The sequence below is a fragment of the Capsicum annuum genome, chromosome 6 (assembly GCF_002878395.1).
Source record: "Capsicum annuum cultivar UCD-10X-F1 chromosome 6, UCD10Xv1.1, whole genome shotgun sequence".
NCBI classification, from domain to species: domain Eukaryota; kingdom Viridiplantae; phylum Streptophyta; class Magnoliopsida; order Solanales; family Solanaceae; genus Capsicum; species Capsicum annuum.
The window spans coordinates 227,392,456-227,406,238 of NC_061116.1; the positions used below are offsets into that span (position 1 = coordinate 227,392,456).

A 13,783-nucleotide genomic window follows, 5' to 3' on the forward strand; every position below is an offset into this window, starting at 1 on the left:
GTCAAGAGCACTGCCTTATTGCTCTTCGACGATGAGTATGATGTCTTAATGCACAACACCAGTAAGTTGTAATTAACAAGTTCAACAAATCATTTTCACTTTCTTTCACATTTATGCACAACACGCAGTAAGCAAGTTTCTTTAAAAGAACCAAGGTTAATAAGAGACCAAGTTTCTTTAAAAGAACCAAGGTTAAATAAGAGACCATGAGATCACGGGTTCAAGCCGTGATATGCGGGGTAGGGCTGCATACAATAGGCCCTTGTGTCCGGGCTACCCCGAACCCCACGCATAGCGCTAGCTTTTATGCACAAAAATGAGTCAGTCACTTGAGAGGCGCTATGCACCTTTTCCACTGAAGCAATTGAAATTCCCCAAGAAATGAAAAGAAATGCACCAACCAGATGTCGAAAATAAGATTCAACAGAAATGAAAGTGACTAAGGCAAAGGGTAATAAGCAAATGCGGAAAACAGATTAAGCTCAATATAATATGTTGTTTTCCCCAGGACGTCAACACAAATAAAGAGAACTAATGTTTTAACTGAAAACGGAGTATTCAAGTCAAGAACAAACAGGAACAGAAATGATACATCATGATTGATTACATGTAAAGCCCTTCTGGGACTCCCTCTTTCTTCTTGAACATGACCTTATCCTTCGCCTTCTTGAAATCTGCATGAGTAACCTGCAGATATAAAAATAGTATTGTTAATATCTATAGTACCAGGTAGACTATCAGTCCAAAAGTTCCAAGAGTCACGATAACAGGAATAGAAATTTTAAGCAACCACCCCAGGAAAATATTTTGCCAGCAAAAGAACAGTGCAGAAATGAACTACAGATATATATATATATTTGATCTTCTATTTCCCATGATCTTTTACTTTTTCAGACTAGATATTCGATATACTTATGTGTCGGAGAAAATCAATGGCCCAAATTGAGGAAATTTCAAAAAATCAAATATATTTCCAGTTTCTAACATCCTGAACATGTTTCTGCATTGTCCATCCAGGCCATCTTCATATTTCTGCAAAGTCTAACTGCATAAGTAAAATAAGATGGGCATTGCATTTATTGGAGCACAAAAGGAGATATATTACGATGGAGGGTATTTATTCCAAGCAAATAAGATCAAACTCCATCTCTCCCTTCCACAAAAACATTAGATAATTGTAAAGATCAGATCCCTTCATTTTCATATATGTAAGTTCAGCTACGTGCCATTGTTAAAAAAAGATGTCATCCAAAGCAAAAATCAGTCAAATCAAACATGCATTGCCGCTCCGCCTGGCTTTTTCTCAGACATATTCTACGATATGCCTAGACATCATGAATAAATCAAAATGACTTCCCCCATTTTCAAGTCTCACCTTCATACGCCGCTCTCTTAAAGCGAGCAATCCAGCCTCAGTACATATTGCCTTGATATCAGCACCCGAAAATTCATCCTTAGTCATAACAAATTCTTCTAAATTGACATCATCAGCCAAAGTCATCCTTGCTGTGTGTATCTGCATACCAAAAATAAGATGGTTCATGTAACAGGATGCACACCTAAAGCATCACACATTGTATATTTCATAATGTAATGCACAAACCTGGAAAATGCGCCTCCTTGTTTTAATATCAGGAAGAGGGAACTCAATTTTCCTGTCTATCCTACCAGGTCGAAGCAGGGCAGGATCCAAACTCTCAATTTTATTTGTTGCAAGAATCACCTTCACATCTCCTCTGGAATCAAAACCATCTAACTGGTTCAGCAGTTCCAACATAGTCCTCTGAATTTCTCGTTCACCACCAGAATGTGCATCATACCTGAGGAAGAAACATATTAATTATTAACACACATCATGTATACCAACCTCAGGAACAGATTCCAGATGCATACCTCTTTGTACCGACTGCATCGATTTCATCAATAAAGACAATGGAAGGTGAGAGATCATCAGCAACTCTGAAGAGCTCCCTGACCAATTTAGGCCCATCTCCCAAATACTTCTGAATCAGTTCACTTCCCACAACACGCAGGAAAGTTGCTGAAGTAGAGTTTGCAACTGCCTGAACAAAAAGGTTTAATAAAGCTTTGAGTATTATCTTATTACGGGCTAGAGGGAAATTATGTTCTGAAAGTAGATGAACAGCACTCTATAACTAGTTGATTATAACTGTCTGCACATGTACACACAAGGACAAAGAAATCACAGGGATGGCATCCGTCAAGATATACTGTAGCACAAGATTTGTCGGAAACTATTCATCAAACTGTAAGGTGCCCAAACCACCTAACTAAAATCGAACTTGGCTACATATTTCCACCCAACTGATAGCCTCTTAAGAGGCATGTATGCTTTGAATCATTTACTCCCTTTTTTATCATTTTAAAGCTGTAGCAGAAACACTGCAAACTGTACTTCAAAAACTTGGTTTACTCGCATTATAGACTTGCTGATTCCAACTAGGGAAGTCAAAATAGAAATAAGCCTATTCTAAGCACAGCATACACAATTGGAAATTTCACAAACCTTGGCAAGTAAGGTTTTGCCAGTCCCAGGCTCTCCATACAGAATGACGCCTTTAGGAGGTTTAATACCAATATCTTCATACAACTCAGGGTGAGTCAAGGGAAGCTCAACTGCTTCTTTAATCTCCTGAATCTGGGCATCTAATCCACCAATGTCAGCATATGATTCCAAAGGAGCTTTCTCAACCTTCATGACAGAAACCATTGGATCGACGTCGTCTTGTAGAAGACCAACAACAGATAGAACCTGATTTTTGAGGAAATCAGATTGTCAAAATTGACCAACAACAGATAGAATCTGAATTGAGGAAATCATAATGTCAAAATTAACCACTCAGACTTGCACATTTTTTTTTGACAAAGATACTTACACGGTTTCACCACTACTTCAAAGGAATAAAGGAAGACATTTGCAGACAAATTACTACCGAACAAACAAAAGATAACAACCCAAAATAGATGACAAAAAAGAATATTATGGAAGAGTGATTGTTAAACACGGCTTGCTACAACAATAAAACTTAACTAGTCAATGGCATTAATATTGTCCAAAATTAAATCATGAATCTCACAAAATCTTCAACAGGTGTGAATCAAATTATGTTTCTGCCTAGCTGTTATCACAATATCCATAGAACCAATTTCAGGGCTCTAAGGCAAAGAGTGATTGTGCATCGACAAATTAGGGTTGTTCCATATTTGTAAATATGAGAATCTGGTTTCCAGAAGGGGTTCAAATCTACTGGTTATAGGATAATGTCTTTCTATTTAACAAATCGACTCTCTAAACTATACTTCTTTTCTTCTACTTTATTGTGGCTATTTTATTGTTTTAATCAGATCTTCAATTCATTCCTGAAGTATTCAAATGACCATCGCACTAGCACTTTGAAACTTTCAAAAATTCAGATGAAGAAAATGATAGAATGCAACCTGTCATTCCATATAAATTTAAGCCTTTAAATTTGTCCCACTTTCATGCTGATTTCTGCTATACTCTAACAGCCACCCCTAGTTTCCACTACGCAAAGAGAATATAATCCAAAAGGAAGAAAAGAATCTCCAAATGTATCCTCAGCATACAACGTAAATGATAATAGTGAGGAAGTCCTGAAAGAGCCGATAAGACTACCAACCTGCTATGAAGCACTTATTAACCAATGAACAGAAATAGCAGATTAACCACTTAGCTGGTTTGACATAGCTGAAGGATTATAGCTACCAACGACAAAGAACAGCTGTAAGTGAACTAAATACATAATATAGACAGCTCTTAATCAATCACACACTAAAAAGCTCTCTGTGACACTAAAAGATCATGCTTTTAGCACTATAAATAATCAGCCACCTAAAATACTACGATTCCAAAAATAATCCCAGTCGACTTCCTTTTACATACTACTTCCACGATCCAAATGCCTAACTCACCAAAATCTCAAGTAGTAAATCACAATCTGATAAATTGAACCATAATCCTACCCAAATTTTCGAATTCAAATGCAAACGGATCTCAAAATTACACAGTATTAGGTCTAAATTACTCAGCTCCCAATTAAAAGATCATTCTTTTAGCATTATAAATAATCAGTCACCTAAAATACTACTTCCACTATATAAATTGTTAACTCGCTAAAATCTGAACAAGTAAATCACAATTTGATAAATGGAACCATAATTCAAATGCATACGAATCTCAAAATTACTCAAAACTAGGTCCAAATTGTAGTAATAAGCAAAAAGGCCTTGGCCTTATTGAAACCCTAAAGCTAAGAATCTATCAAATATTTCTGAATAACTACAAACAGAAAATAAAAATTGAATACCTTATTATGCATCAAAATAGCACATCCAGGTTCAAGTTGATCCTTATCAACAAACGACAAAATCCCAACATAATACTCCGGTCCAACAGAACTGGAAACAATAGCATGATTTTCATCAATAAGCTCTTCCAAATTCCCAACGCTCATCGGAGATCCACGTAAATCATCAACTTTAGATCTATCCTCTTCCGTTTTCTCTTCCTGTGGCTTTAACCTTTCCTGATTCGCAACAAACTCTTCTTCCATTAACAAATAATCCTTAATTCTCTCTAGCTTTAATAGCCGCAGCTTGCATTTAGTTAACGGCGTTACGGTTGGTAACCGTGCTGCTGCTTCGGGACCTTTTTGCTTCCGTTGTTTCCGACCTACACGTGCCGGCGGAGCTGATGGTTCGAACTTTTTCTCCTTTTTGTCGCCGTCGTTTTTCCGGTCGCCTGGGAGTTGCCGGTTAAGTCCGCCGGGTGTTCCTTGACCCATTGAGTTTTTTTGTAGTATGGAGTGAGAAGAGAAAGGGGTTTGGAAATAGGATTGGGATTTCTGAGTTATGCTTTTCTTCCTCTCCAAGATATATATAAAAGATATTCTGGGGTGTCAAAAATAATTTTAATACATTAAATAAAATTTCACTAGTAAGATAAAATTTGTTTAGATTATCAAAAAAAAATAATATTTTTTTCATATATAAGTTAAATCATATTAAATCCAAAAGACATTAAAATATTTTTTTCATGTGTCCTACTCTTGATGTCCGTTTAATAAGTTGAAGTACGTATAAGTTGATTTAAATTTCATGATTATAAAAAGAAAAAGTTTGAATTAATAAATACTCCTTTCGTTCGTAATTACTTGTCATAAATTTTTTAATTGAATTTTATTTTTAATTATCATTTTTAATATATTAAAAAAATTATTTATTCTTAAGATTAATTATTTATGCTCTAAACTAATTTTAAGATACAATAATAATCATCAATTAATAGGATATTATGGTAAAATAGTCACGTTAATGATTATTTCTTTTAATGAATATGTTAAGTTAAAATGAGTCAAGTAAAAATGAACGGAGAGAATATATTTTAGTTATATTTTCATTAAAAAAACATATTACTTCATATTTTGTTAGTATTCTTACGAAGGGATTAGCTAAAGTTAGATGGAGAAACTAAGGAGTTATTTAAAGAGAGTCCGGGGCATATGAAAATGAAAAAGTTTTAAAACGAACAATATGTTCATATTGTTCATTAAAAATTAACATCGTCGGTTATTTAATAAAGTGCAAGACGAAAGTACGATTTATCTTACAAGATAAATAAAATCATTTATCTTACCCTTTGACTGATAAAGCGGAAATAAATCCCCCTATTTGGCTAATTGGACCTACTTGTAAGTCGAGTCTGCATTGTCACCTTGTAAGGTAGGATCTCAATTCTCATATTTGCCTTGTAACAGCTTCAAAAGTTGCTGCATGGTGCTATTATAAAAAGTTTAGGTTTTTTCACTTGCCTCGATTGTAAAATTTTTTGTCAAAAGTGCAACTCAAAATATTTATTGAACCTTATTTATTTTTTACTTTAAAATGAATGATAATAAGATAAGAATAAATTTACGTTGGGGGTGATGTTTTGCATGTTTGGGAATCAATATTCAAATTCGAAGAATTTTGACTCACTCGAAGATTAAAATTACTATCCATAGGTCCTTCAACAATAGAAGAATGTTCAACAGACGCATACTATGTCAAGAGTTTGTAGCTTAAGACGATTACCAAAAATTTTAATGGTATGAAGAAATAAAGATAAAGAATCATCATTCCAAATTGGGTATTTGGTTGTCCGTTGGACGTAAAATAATTTAAATATCGATAAAAAATAACCACATCATCTTTCAGATTAGCAATATCAATTTTACTCCTAACATCCAAACACCACCCCAATGTAAATTTACTCTTACCTTATTATCATTCATCTCAGAGTAAGAAATGAATAAGGTTCAACAAATATTTTAAGTCATGCACTTTGATAAAAGTTTTTAGGATTGATACAAATGAAAGAAATCTACACTCTCCATATAGTATCATGCAACAAATTTTGAAGTTGTTACAAAGCAAACATGGGATCCAACCTTACAAGGCAAACATGAAATTCTACGTTACAAGGTGAGAGTCCATATTCGACTTATAAGTAAAGGGGAATTTATTCCCCACTTTATAAGTCAAAGAATAGATAAGTGACTTTATTTGCCTTGTAAAATAAAACCTACGACATTAACTTTTATTGGACAAGGCAAACACAAGTTTAGTGAAGCGAAGAACACATTAATGATTTATGATTTAAGTGATAGTTGTACTACAGGTTTAAACATATAAACTATTTGAAGGACTTAAAAATACTGAGTTTGTAAATATGATATATTTAAGCAGTTCAAACGAATGGTTCATGAGTTTGCAATTGAATTGGGGTTGAGTAGATAAATTACCCACTTCTTCTTCTTCATTTTAACATAATTCTATTTATATAGAAGATGTTTGAGTAGCAGATTGCGAGAGCAAACATTTTCAAATTAAAGTTGAAAAATATTGATTGTATTCAATTTACCATACAATATAGTAACAACCTGTTTGGATGGTGGTTTGTCATGGTTTCATAATATATAGTATAGTGTAGTATGGTATGGTACAGTACCATGTTTGGATGGACTGTATTGTTCACTGCGGTTTAATAATAGATTTTTTGTTTGGTTTGATGGTATGATACGGTATGATAACAGGTAAATTTACTAAAATGTCTCTAATTGTAATACATTTGAATTATCAACTCTTTTATCCATATCAGTGCTAGCGTAACCAGTTGTCCTTTCTTTCTTGATGCTTCTCATAGCTACCCGATGATCCTTTTAAGACGCCAAATTCACAAGGGTATTTGCTAAACAAAAGTTTGACGAACGCAAACTAATGCAATCGGGAAGCACTTCCCAATCAAGAAAACAATTGGTATACATGTATGTATCTTAGAGTTCAACAATCACTTTCCATGTATATGCTTTTTGTGCATTCACTCTATTTCCCTCCATTTCAATTTTCAATTTTTTTTGATTGAATTGAGTTTTTATTGGCATTAAAAATTACTACTACTAAATAACTGTGATCGTTTTTCTCACTCTTTGAATTTTTATATTGCTAACAGGAAGTCTTGCAATCTTCGATCTTATTAACAAATGCATAGTCTTAGCATGTATTTTGTTGATAAGATTAAAATAGGATTAAAGAAAATTATATAACGGTATAGTTGGAAAAGAAAAATGAAAACCATGACACACCACCAATTTGGTGGTTCAATAAACTGCTTCATTCCATGGTTATCAAACCATGGAATAGTAACATACCATACCACTATTTTTAGAAACTCATGGAAACAAACATGGTTCCCATGGTAACCATACGATACCATACCATGGGAAACCACAATCCAAACAGGCTGTAAAGGGTGTTACATAATCTTTTACAAGTTTCTAACATAGACTTGTTACCTTCTCCTCATTTCTCATTATTTGTGTGAATATTTTTGAGTCAATTGAAAAGAACTTGTAAGGGTCAAAAGATTAAAAAAAAGGACGTCTCTGAGTCAATTGAAACAGAACTTGTAAGGGCCCAAAAAAAAAAAAAGGACGTCTCCTCGATGCATAAAGCATCATGCATTATCAGAATCCGGAGAAGAACCACAGTGTGATAGAGACAACCAACCCTAAGCAAAAATCTTAGTAAATGTAAACATTGCAATGTCAGTGTATTGAAAATGACGTAAGGAACACAAGTTTGTATTATACTTCGAAAATCAGAGCTAGTATTAACATAATAACATGTCTAAATGGTTACCAGCACTGCATGGTTACTTCCAACATCAGTGCACTACATGAAACAAAGTTTCAGATGAAATAAATCTAATTGTCAGCATCTTGACTTGAAAAACTTCTCTCATTTAAAACTTCATACGACATAAAAGTGCACTATCTAAAAGAAAAATTCAAAGCACCATCAGAAAGTTCTAATAGTATAATGTTTAGGATGAATTACACTTTAACTCCGCCTGTAATATGTGATTCAATTGCAGGTACATGGAAATCCTACACAAAATTGTTCACATTACTTCACAGAACACAGGTGCTGAACCATTTTAGTGCTGGAGATAAAACTATTGTTTCTCAAAAGAACCAATTAAGACTTATCTTTCCAAGCCAAAAAAGTAGTGGGAACTGAGCTAGGGCGATGAAGATGAGGAGGTAATGGTGCCGGCTTGAATCATAAGTTCTCACCTCTGCGAAAAGAACTCTCTTCATCGTCTTCACTAAGAATATTCCCATGCATAAGCTTGTCCATGGCATCAAGAAGTAGTAAGAATGGCTCCATATAATTGTTCCAAGAAGAGCTATAGACAATCCTGCAAACGCATATCCAGCGTATGACACGATGTCAAGGAGAGGAGCCTCTCCACTGCCCAGTGAATACAATGTCATCTTCAGCAAAGAAACCTCTAAACACCAACCAACTAGCCCTTTGATGAACAACCAATTTAGAGCTTCTGGGGTAAATCTGGCGACAGAAAAAAAGATTCCGAATCAACACAAATGGAGGAAATTATTCCATACTCCAACAGTATACAACATGCAAAAGAAGGGTTCAGGTGTACGTTGAAGTCAAAGTATATTACCAACTGTAGCCCACCATTAATACAAAATATCACTCCGACTGCCCAACTTATTGTCCTAATTTTTTAATTTGGATAGTTTCTATTTGGTTTGCACCATCTTAGAAGGTTTGCACCATCTTAGAAGGGTCGAATAGATTCTCCATATTCTCCAACTCTTTTTCAAACTCATAGGCCATATCATACAGTACTATGGAACCCACTTTATCAAAAGAAGTTATTCAAATTCTTTGAAATTAACCTTATGTTCACTTTTGAATCCACACTTATTTTAAATATAATAAAATTTAATTGGTACCTCAACAGCCATGCGTAGCCATACTAGGACATCTAAATTTAAGAGGAAGAGCAGATAGCTACATGCAACAAGTACGTATGCTAACAATTCTAATAAGGTCAGTTTAAGCACTTAAATGGTTCGGGCATATCAAGAGAAGATGCACAGACACCTTAGTGAGGAGGTTTGGGAGGTTGAAGCTGGAGGGGCTTCGGAGAGGTAGGAGTAGGCCAAAGAAATATTGGGGAGAAATCAGGCAGGACATGACAATGACCTTGATAGGAGGGTGTGGAGGTCAAGAATTCGGGTAGAAGGCTAGAAATAGTTAGTTTTGTGTTTGGTTTCTCCAGTTAGTACTATTAGTATTATTTTTGGTATGTTTATTATTTTTATTAGTTCACTAACTTTGGCATTTTTGTTATTTATCTATTACTGCTTATTGTCTTGTATGCCTCTACTTTCTTACTGTCCTGCTATTGCTCATGTCTTCTCAAAAGTCGTGTTTTTGCTTTCTTTGAGCCGAGTCTTTCGGAAACTACTTCTCAACCTGACAATGACAAGGTAAAGGTAAGGTCTGTGTAAACTCTACCCTCCCAAGACCCCAACTCCTGGGATTATAATGGGTATGTTTTTGTTGTTGTTCAGTACTTCAGTTTAAGCAGCATTTTGTCTTCTATATGAGCATGTGTACATTTATTGGCACTTTATACAAAAGAAAGAGGTAAGCAACCACCAACAAAATTCCGTGCAGAAATTTGACAATAAGGAATCAAAGAACTTCTCATTATGGTCATCAAAAATCAACGAACTTATCATTATTGGGCACAAAGAAACCAGAATTAAGAAAGCTTGAGAAACACTGCTTACCTTCCCTGGAGACCCAAAGATAAACCAGCAAGAACGAGGTAAGTACCAAATGCCATGAAAGGAATGTACAAATCTGGAGCATTTATATCAAAGATAGGGGGCTTGTAGGACAGCCTGCCACCTACAGGCTCTGTGATTCTTGTCCAATGACCCTGCAGACAAATGAAAAGGTAACCAATCAGAACAATAACAACATACCCAGTGTGATCCCACAAGCGGGGTCAAAAGGTAAGAAATTGAATCAAAAAATATATCAAGATCGTAATGCAACAATGAGAGAGATCAAGGGTTTCATGAGCTTACTCTGTGTAGAAATGGGAAAAGCACAACTTTCAATTTGTTTCTCACATACTGGTCATTCACTTGGAAGTAGTACTGAGGATCGGAAAAATACCTACTTATCTGTTCAATTGAAAAGTTGTCAATTTTATTGCCATCGGAAAAGCTGGACTACTTTATCAATGTCATCCAGCAATAAAAAATATCTAGACAGAATGGAAAAATGATTTGGACAATAATGTTAAATCGTGTACAGGAAAAATGATTTGGACAATAATGTTAAATCGTGTACAGCTTCAGAGAAACATTTAGGAAGCTTTCTAACAGAACGATCTATAGAAAAATACTTTTTACGGTAAGTGGCAAAACGTAGAAGTATGACCAGTCCATGAAAGCAACTTACACTACTTTTTGATCAAGATATTATGGAAAGTAGTCTGTGTGTAGCAACTTACATTGCTTTGAACATATTCAGAACTGGAACCAAGGAATTTTTCTCCATAAGCCCCTAGTCCGCTTCTGATGAACCCTGAGCTACCACCAGAGAAGGCATTCCCAAAAGGATTTGCCTGTGTATTACCAGGAGGTCTTGGCACCCCAGGCTGTGCTCCCAGGTTATCATACATTTCTGCAGGAGGATTTTTCTTTAATCAAGACAACTGTTAGTAACTCAGCATAAGCATAATTCATTTTTCGCACTGCTTGATTGAGTCTAGGATTATAAGCCAGCAAGTGCCTAGGTACCCAAAGGCAAAAAAGATAGTATTCTGAGGTGTAAAACTACCAAACAGGGCCAACTCGATTTTCTAACATCACAAACAACTTTAGCCTGCAGCCCACTTACTCCAGGATATGTTTCTTGGATTCTCTCAAAAATGTTGCCTCACCTGTGTTGGATCCTCCAAAGATGCACTGCTTTTGGAGAATCCAACACGCACCTGACGACATTTTTGAAGAGTCTGAGAAACATACTTTCCCAGTATCTCATCTTGCTATTAGCTAACACATACCAAAGATAATTGTTCAGCTCAATTCAGAAACTTCACTTTTCTCATCCAACATTTTTTAGCCAATTTCATCAGTAAATGCTACCCCTAGGACATCCCAATAAGTTCATAACCTCAATATAAAGATATCCGGAGAAAGGACAGGCAAAGAACTAGTAGCCCAGAAAGTATGTAGAGCCAGAAAACGATTCAATCGCTTTGTTTCAATCAGATCACACTTAAATTTTATCTTTTCATCATATCTAGTTTCGACTGCCCAGATTCCCATGCAAATTTATCTTCTTACAATTACTTCCATTGACTAACTTTTTCTGCCAGATAAGAATTAATTCATCACTTATTTGTACCTACAGCACTAAAACTAGGAGAATTCCTTAGGTTACACATACCTTTTACAACTCCTTTGTTGTTAAAAAAATGAGCTAATGGTCATAAGCACACCTAAAGCATTCTCATTTTTTTGAGTTCCATACCTGAACTATAAGTCTATAACCAACTACTTATTAAAACACACCTCAACTATCAATTATTAACTTTTTGTGCCTGAATTTTCACCATCATTCAGGTAGAAAAAGTGAACCATTAATAGCTGAGGTGCATTTTGATAAACAGTTGATGATAGTTCAAGTACAAAACTCACTCGCCTGATAGTTCAGGTTTGAAATTCAAACTCAAAAAACCCGAATACTTTCAGTATATTTTTGACAGATCACTCAAAAAAAGAGATTTTCGTATTAAAAAAGTTGCAATTCATCATGAAAAAAGATCAAAAACATTCATCAATCAATAATTCCAATTCACAAATCACAAATCACTACGATTTACATACCAAACAGGAATAAAAAAAATCCAGGCGACAAATCGAAAATCAAAATTAATAGCTTAAATTACCAGGAAAATGCAAAAAGAAAAAAAAAAAAAAAGTGCGAACAAATATAGATCCTGTGTTGTTGACTGTTGAGGAAGGGAGCAAACGAACTACGAACTAAAAATGGAGATCTGTAAAGGCTACTACACAATAAATTCTCAGAGGTCGGAAAAAAAAAGACGGAATAGAAGACTTACAGAGATTTAAACTGAGATGGAAGCAAAGTTTGCAGAAGAATTTTGGAAGATTGCCTGAGTTTACAGTTACAACTCTATTTACTCCAGATTTCACACGTCTAAGTTATTAGTCGGGTCGGGTCGGGTCGGGGTAGGCCCGTATATTACAGGCCGACCCACTGAACTCCCCCCCCTTTTTTTTTTTTTTCCTTTTTTTCCAATAACCGAGAAATTTCGTAGTGGTGGTAGATAGTTTTTAAATTCGCTCATAATTTTTTTTCTAAAAATTACATAAATACACAACTTATATTTTCAATATTACAAAAAATTTCAATTCCCTAAACATATTATAAAAATCCCAACATATACACAGAATACTATGTATATATCAGCTATGTTATGTATATTAATAAGGAGAGAGAGTAATTAATTAAAAAAGTGGGAGAGAATATAGGTACTACCAAAAGGGTTGGTATTTATGTTATTTATACTTTTTTTTTTTTACTTGAATTTAACTCGTATAGCATTTATTGTGCTCTTATCATTAAATCAACGATAAATCGAGAAATGATTAGTTGTTCATTTATTAAATACTAGTTTAGCTAACTTTTGATAATTTAAAATTAAATAATTTTATTCACTGTGGAGGTATTATCTAACGTTTTTATATTTATTTCTAAATTTTTCAAAACTTCTTAAAATCAAATTTAATTGATTTAGAATTCTTAAACTAATGAAAAAAGAATTAGCTTTCATTAATTCTAATGGCTTCTAATAAGGAAAAGTTTACCATAAATATATTTAATTAATTTTCAACTCTTAAATATTAGAAAAAATAGTAAAATAATGATTTTGTCTAAAACAAAAACTTATAATGAATGGTAAGAAGTTCAAACACTATTACTAAGGTCACACTTTTAATATATTATATAGATATAAATTATAGATTTAGATATAGTTATAGATTAGAGATTAGAGAAAAATTAGGGATTAGAGATTATCCCAAGTTATTTAATATAAAACTTGAATTGGTAAAAGATATATTTTAAATGATACATATATTTTTACAAAATAGAAATCAGAACAATATAAAAAAGTAACAACTCTTAATTTAAGTTAAATATTCTTGTAAACTTAATGTTATTTTAGTTATATATAATTGTACTCTAATTTAAGGATCAATAATAAATTAATTATCATGTAAAATTAGGTACTATTCATGACAAATAAATATTAAATTGACAAAATAGGTTTACTCGT

General features: G+C 34.0%; 2 protein-coding genes across 3 annotated transcripts; both read right to left on the reverse strand.

Moving 5' to 3' along the window:
• Positions 1 to 452: 452 nt before the first annotated feature.
• Positions 453 to 4,957, reverse strand: LOC107875323 (26S proteasome regulatory subunit 4 homolog A). The gene is made up of 6 exons (XM_016721994.2): positions 4,350 to 4,957; positions 2,528 to 2,773; positions 1,894 to 2,063; positions 1,604 to 1,820; positions 1,376 to 1,516; positions 453 to 687 (listed from the first exon to the last, which is right to left on the reverse strand). The coding sequence occupies exons 1-6, from the start codon at positions 4,824 to 4,826 to the stop codon at positions 604 to 606; spliced, it is 1,335 nt and encodes a 444-aa protein (XP_016577480.2). The 5' UTR covers positions 4,827 to 4,957; the 3' UTR covers positions 453 to 603.
• A 3,343-nt stretch (positions 4,958 to 8,300) lies between these two features.
• LOC107875322 (protein YIF1B) lies at positions 8,301 to 12,787 on the reverse strand. Of its 2 annotated transcripts, none has more exons than XM_016721993.2 (5): positions 12,545 to 12,787; positions 10,928 to 11,116; positions 10,497 to 10,595; positions 10,194 to 10,345; positions 8,301 to 8,934 (listed from the first exon to the last, which is right to left on the reverse strand). In XM_016721993.2, the coding sequence occupies exons 2-5, from the start codon at positions 11,096 to 11,098 to the stop codon at positions 8,547 to 8,549; spliced, it is 810 nt and encodes a 269-aa protein (XP_016577479.1). In that variant the 5' UTR covers positions 11,099 to 11,116; positions 12,545 to 12,787; the 3' UTR covers positions 8,301 to 8,546. The 2 variants fall into 2 exon arrangements, with proteins under 2 accessions (XP_016577479.1, XP_016577478.1); XM_016721992.2 differs by having other exon boundaries at positions 10,928 to 11,100; positions 12,545 to 12,764.
• Between the last annotated feature and the right edge of the window lie 996 nt (positions 12,788 to 13,783).

Excerpts from the sequence above, each read along its gene's own strand:
- LOC107875322 (XM_016721993.2), bottom strand. The coding sequence starts at position 11,098 with ATGTATGATAACCTGGGAGCACAGCCTGGGGTGCCAAGACCTCCTGGT. Across the intron at positions 10,596-10,927 it reads CTGAATATGTTCAAAGCAAT|ATAAGTAGGTATTTTTCCGA; the intron begins GTAAGTTGCTAC and ends TCAATTGAACAG. Across the intron at positions 10,346-10,496 it reads TTTTCCCATTTCTACACAGA|GGTCATTGGACAAGAATCAC; the intron begins GTAAGCTCATGA and ends ATTTGTCTGCAG.
- LOC107875323 (XM_016721994.2), bottom strand. The coding sequence starts at position 4,826 with ATGGGTCAAGGAACACCCGGCGGACTTAACCGGCAACTCCCAGGCGAC. Across the intron at positions 2,774-4,349 it reads CTATTTTGATGCATAATAAG|GTTCTATCTGTTGTTGGTCT; the intron begins GTATTCAATTTT and ends CTCAAAAATCAG. Across the intron at positions 1,517-1,603 it reads CAAGGAGGCGCATTTTCCAG|ATACACACAGCAAGGATGAC; the intron begins GTTTGTGCATTA and ends TTTGGTATGCAG.